The sequence below is a fragment of the Myxocyprinus asiaticus genome, chromosome 21 (assembly GCF_019703515.2).
Source record: "Myxocyprinus asiaticus isolate MX2 ecotype Aquarium Trade chromosome 21, UBuf_Myxa_2, whole genome shotgun sequence".
NCBI lineage: Eukaryota > Metazoa > Chordata > Actinopteri > Cypriniformes > Catostomidae > Myxocyprinus > Myxocyprinus asiaticus.
Window position 1 is genome coordinate 11,860,208 of NC_059364.1, and position 6,000 is coordinate 11,866,207.

General features: G+C 37.7%; 1 protein-coding gene across 2 annotated transcripts in view; it reads left to right on the forward strand.

Moving 5' to 3' along the window:
* Positions 1-5,043, forward strand: part of LOC127411653 (serine/threonine-protein phosphatase 2A 56 kDa regulatory subunit epsilon isoform-like) — a 54,760-nt gene extending 49,717 nt beyond the window's left edge. The window contains exons 13-14 of one of the 2 annotated variants that reach the window (XM_051647366.1): positions 651-752; positions 891-5,041. In XM_051647366.1, coding sequence (XP_051503326.1) covers positions 651-752; positions 891-990 — 202 coding nt within the window. In that variant the 3' untranslated portion in view covers positions 991-5,041. Of the gene's footprint in view, positions 1-650; positions 753-890 lie in introns of both variants that reach the window. The other variant, XM_051647367.1, reaches the window with a different exon arrangement.
* Positions 5,044-6,000: the final 957 nt, after the last annotated feature.

Consider the following 6,000-nt stretch of genomic DNA (forward strand, 5'->3'; position numbering starts at 1 on the left):
TTAAGGAGTTCTAATATTGCCGGAAAGCATCAATATGGAACTTGTATTTACACAAAGTCCTAACGTTAATGTCTGGAGTATGTTCAACATTAGTACGCTCTGATGTAAGAAGTCTTCTGTCAAAGAGATTTCGCTTATCACAGTTTCGAAGGCACTAATGCAATAACTCAACCCTGTTTAATTGTAGGCCTATGCAACATGTACTATATTTTCAAGAATTTAATTTTCCTGCAGTTTAACATGTTCCAAGTGACTATTTGCTACTGTACAATACACATTTACACAGCTCTGGTTAAACACAGCAAACAAAAAAAATATACGCACACATTCAAAGACTCATTTCCATGTAAACATTCAGTATATATGTGTATGTGAGTGTATCGCAACAGTAACTGTCATCATCGTCAATATCAATTGGATATTGCCATCTATTAAAGGGTACACACACTCATTTCCAAATTTCCAGTATGTATGTATGTATGTATGCATACGTGAGTGTATCACAACAGCAACTGTCATCACCATCAGAATCTATTGGCAATACACCATCAGGATATTGCCATCTATTAAAGTAAACATGCCCTGTCCATGTTCCTATGCCAGTGTGAGGATTGTTGAAATCTAATTATTTTTTCTTTTTCTGCTCTAAGGGCCATAGTAGCTTTAGTCTATAATGTTCTGAAGGCCTTCATGGAAATGAACAGCACTTTGTTTGATGAACTCACATCCACTTACAAGTCAGATCGTCAGAGGTGAGGCTCATGAGATGTGCACACACTCCAGAACAGAAATTGCTATGATGGCAGTGTTTCTACCAGCAGTAAAATGTTCTTGATTCATTATGGTTGTTTTGTATGTTTTCTTTTGTTTTTGCATCTGTCATTCCTCAGAGAGAAGAAGAAAGAGAAGGAGAGAGAGGAGTTGTGGAAGAGGTTGGAGGATCTGGAGTTGAAGAGAAGCCTCCACTGTGATGGATTTATTCCCACTTAATGACGCGCCTCTCCCGGACCGTTTTCCCAACGCCTCCACCATGTGCCCGGAACGTTGGCAGCATATTTTTTTTCCTTTCTGTATTTGTGCGTTTTACTTTACCATAGAATCACCTCATCAGTCTCATTATTTCAAAAGCACTGTAAATATCTTTATTTTATCCTCTTTTTTTTCCCTTAAAAATATTATGCCGAAAAAGAATGTGACTAGAAAAGAAAGTTAAAAAAATAAAAACAAAAATGAGAAAAAAATAAATAAAAGAAACCCGCACTGGAGGGGGAAGGACTTTGAACAGACAATAGGACTGAAATGAACGACTGCTGTGGAGACGAAAATCACACAAACGGAGAATCTCAGCTCACCAGATCTGACATACCTCACCCATCCCTACAAAACAACACCAGCCCAGTTCTCTCTCTCTCTCTCTGTCTCGCTCCTCCCTTCCTGCCCCCCTCTCATCATCCCTTTCTTATCCTCCCATCCCAATTCCACTTATTGTCCAATTTCAATTAAATGGTTTGTTTCGTCAACATATTTCACCTGGGTGTCCTGTATATCTGAAAGAGGAATTGTCTGCCCTGTTTATACTCCTGACCGTTGACCCAAGTGCTATGGATCATCCTTTAAAATCTGGATAAATAGAGTGGGTCTGGTTTGCAGACTTCTCAAAGGGGATGCTAAAGGACACTATTTAGTTACCAGCAGAGAAGAGGAAGTCATGAATATGCACCAGCTTTGACACACCCATGCGTTTGTTTCCCCCTTTTTTTCTATTTCTGTTCAAAGGTGCCACCAGGTTCACTTCTTTGGACTCTTTAGCACCAGTCCGGTACTGGTACCAGTGAATGACTCACACACATACACGCATCTGAGAGGGGTATCAAGAATTTCCGCACCAAATCGGAGATGCTTGTCATGAGAAATTGAACTGCAAGGGCATACACATACTTTGCATTCGAGTGTGTGAGGGAGTTTCTTACAGTGTTAAGTACCTGTATACTGTATCTGAATGCAGGACTTTGATAGTAGATCCTTTAGCATATTTTTCTTTAGGAGATTCCAGTAGATGATGAGAAACAATTGAACACAGCTTCTGGGGATTTATCTTTCTTTCTTTCTTTCTAGGGTTTCACTTCTAATTTGTTTTGGGTTTATTTTTTTGTCTGGAATTGGAGTTGTTGTTTCATTTGACCAAGTGGAATTTGTTCTCCCTTCCTTTTTTTGTTTTTACTTAGTTGCTGATTGGGGGACGGGGAGGTGAGAGGGGGATTGTGGAGGGCTGATGCTGTTGTGAGCTTTGTCAGAATGAACCTGTGCTTTAGAAAGCCCCATACATCAAACAATTACAAAAGTTAAAAAGGGTCGGAGAAATACAAATGTTTAATTATTTTAAAAAATAAAGAGATTAAATTAAACCTGTTTTGTGATAAAGAAGTAATGTAATTTGCCTTATTTGTGGTGTGTGAATGTGTAAAGAAGAGGTTTTGTACAGAGCACAAAACTGGAAGGAAAAGGGCCATGAGAAGAAACTTGTTTATTGAGACAATTGAGATCCGGTTCCAGTTGAGAAATAGTGGAGCCGAATGATTTTTATGACCTTTGGTTCTGTTAAAAGAATATTTCAGGTTCAATACAAATTAAGCTCAATCAAAAGCATTGTTGGCATAATGTTGATTGTAACAAAATAATTTCGACTTGTCTCTGATTTTCTTAAAATAAAATAATAATAAAAAAAAAGAGCAAAAATCTAGGTTAAAGTGAGGCACTTACAATGGAAGTCAATAGACCATTTTTACAGGGTTTAAAGGCAGAAATGTGAAGCTTATAATTTTATGAAAGCACTTGCATTAATTCCTCTGTTAAAACTTGTATTATTTGAGCTATAAAGTTGTTTAAAAAATGTTTTGTCACATGACAACGAAGTTGCAAAACTGGATGTAACTTTAAACAATGGTTAGTACGCGATTTTGTCACAGTAATAGTGTTAACATGTGTGTTGTTTATGTCTTGTGGCTATACTTTTGAAACGGTAAGTATTTTAATATTTACAAATTGGCCCCATTCACTTCAGAGTGCCTCACTGTAAACTAGATTTTTGCTACGTACTATATTCTTCTTATTTTGCAACTTAAAAGGTAAGAATCTTTTGTATTCCCGAAATATTCTTATTTTTTTCCCTAAACCGTCAGTGTTTATACAATGGCAAGAAAAGTATTTGTCTTAAAATGGTTTGATCTTTGTCTAAGTTACAATAATGAACAAACACAATCTGTTTTATCTAATAACACAAATTATTGTATTGTTCTTGTACAATTGAATACATTATTCAAACATTCGTAGTGTAGGTTGCATAAAGTATGTTAACCCCTAGGCTAATGACATAAAAGCTAATTAGAGTCAGCTGAGTGGCAAACCTGGCATCCATTTAATGAAATGAGATGGGAGGTATAGGTAAGAGCTACTTTGACTTACAAAAAGCACTCAAATATTTTGAGTTTGCTATTCACAAGAAGCATCCGCTGATGTGGACGATGCCTCGCAAAAAAGACTTGCGGTCAAGAATTGTTGCTGTGCAAAAAGCTGGAAAGGGTTACAAAAGTATCTCAAAGAGTTTACATATTGATCTGTCCAGTTAGAAAAATGTCTATAAATTTAGATGATTTAGTACTGTGCCTACTCTCCCTAGAATTGGCCGTCCAGCCAAGGTGAATCAAAAGGCCACACCACATAATGCTCAATGAGGTAAAAAAAGAACCCTTGAGTGACAGCTAAAGAAATAAAGGAATCATTGGAACTGGTTAACATCTCTGTTCATGAGTCTACTATATGGAAAACATTAAACAGGCATGGTGTCCATGGCAGGACACCACGAAGGAAGCTGCGCACCTGAAGTTTGCCAAACCTTGACCATCTTGACACTCCACAACGCTACTAGGAATATGTTTAGTGGACTGATCAAACTAAGTTTGAATTGTTTTGGAAGAGCATGGGTCACTACGTATAGCATAAAAATGGTACTGCATACCAACATGAAAACATCTGAAGTGTGGTGGAGGGGGCATCATAATTTGGGGCTGATTTGCTGCTTCGTGGCCTGGACCGCTTGCCATCATAGAGGGAAAAATTAATTCCCAAGTTTATCAAGATATCCTACCGGATAATGCAAAGGTGGCTGTGCGCCAGCTGAAGCGCAGTAGAAGCTGGGTGATACAGCAGGACAATGACCCTAATTATTGAAATAAATCCACTTCAAAAAATTAAATCCTCCTTTTGGAGTGGCCCAGTCAGAGCCCAGACCATAACCCAATAGAGATTCTGTGGAATGACCTCAAGAGAGCCATTCAGACCAGACATCCTAAGAATATGGCTGAGCTGAAGCAATTCTGTAAGGAGGAATGGTACAAAATTACTTCTGAACATGTGCAGGTCTAATCTCCAACTACCGGAAATGCTTGGTTGAGGTTATTGCTGCCAAAGGAGGATCGACCAGTTATTAAATCCAAGGGTTCGCTTACTTTTTCCAAATCACTGTGTATGTTTAATGGGTTGTGTTCAATAAAGACATGAAAGATTATAATTGTTTGTTATGTTAGCTTAAGCACATTGTGTTTGTCTGTACTTGTGACCATGATGAAGATAAGATCACATTTTATGACCAATTATTGCAGAAAACCAGCTAATTCCAAAGGGTTCACATAATTTTTCTTGCCACTGTAGATACCTTCTTAAAGGTGCACTCAGTAATTTTTTTATTTTTGTTGTCTTGGACACCTGGGGGTGTGGATGCAGATTTATTAGAATACAATAGTTTTCAGTTACCAATGTCATTGTAGAAATTCTCTATTCACAATCAGCCAAGATTAATATAATCCATGAGTGAAAGTGTCCAAAAATGGGACAGTTACTGAGATTAAGCTAATGGTATTCGGCTGGTCATGTGATTTTGGAACATGGCTGCCCCCATGAGGGGACCCTCTCCATGACAATAAAACATCTTTTATAAGGTTACTGATATGATTTGAGTCTGAATCTTTTGTGTTTGGTCATGATTTTATTTATATTTCAATTTTACTATTGATGTCTTTTGAAGTAAAACTTTTTTTAATGATGACAAATTACTGAGAGCACCTTTAATGCCTTATAATTTATCCTAAGAAATTCCTTACGATTCCTATCCTTATTCCATAGGCATAATTTAAAATATGTACTTTAGTTTTCTTTGGTTTATGTTCCCATTTCTCTCTTGAGCCCACTACTCAGCAATACCAAATGCTACCACAGGAGGACAGCAGAGCTCAATATTACAACCTTTGAAGCTTTCACAAACTGGCTAATGATGCTGTCAAATATTGTTTCTGATGTGGTACACCTTTGATATATTTTCCCATAAACTATTTGCAGCCTTCGTGTATGTATTATTTTAAAGCAGGTCACCCTTGTTTTTCCAAATGGTTTGCATGCTAAAGTGTGAGCTTGAAGGATTTGGCAGGATTTTTTCAGAGGGGTTAAAAGATTCAGAGATGCTCTGAAATTGGAAGGCATGTACGTACTTAAGAGATGTGCAGGCTTTATTCTCACAGTTTGAGCATTAACCTGTCAAAGTCATTGAGAAAGAGACAAGGAGATTGGAAGGAAGGGCTAAATTAGGCGACTACTTGTTTTAATTAACCAGACTGATCTCACAGTAAAATCGGAAAAGGTAGGTTGACTTTTCTTTACCTGCTTAACGAAATTCAAAACACTGCCCCCAGTGACCATTTGGGGCGCAAAAAAACAAAAACAGGAGTTGTGATGTGAATTGTTTTTAGCTGTACAGGCTGTGCTATAGTGAATAGGAATGCATATTTAATAAATGGTATCCCCCAACCCAAGCCTAAACATCAGTGGAGTAAAAACGTAATGTTAGAAGGAAAATGCAACATCAGAGTCGCGCGTTACTGACACGAACACGATTACTTCCTGTCTTTAACGCGGGATCCGAACCTGGGCCTTCCACGATGCTGAAGCAAG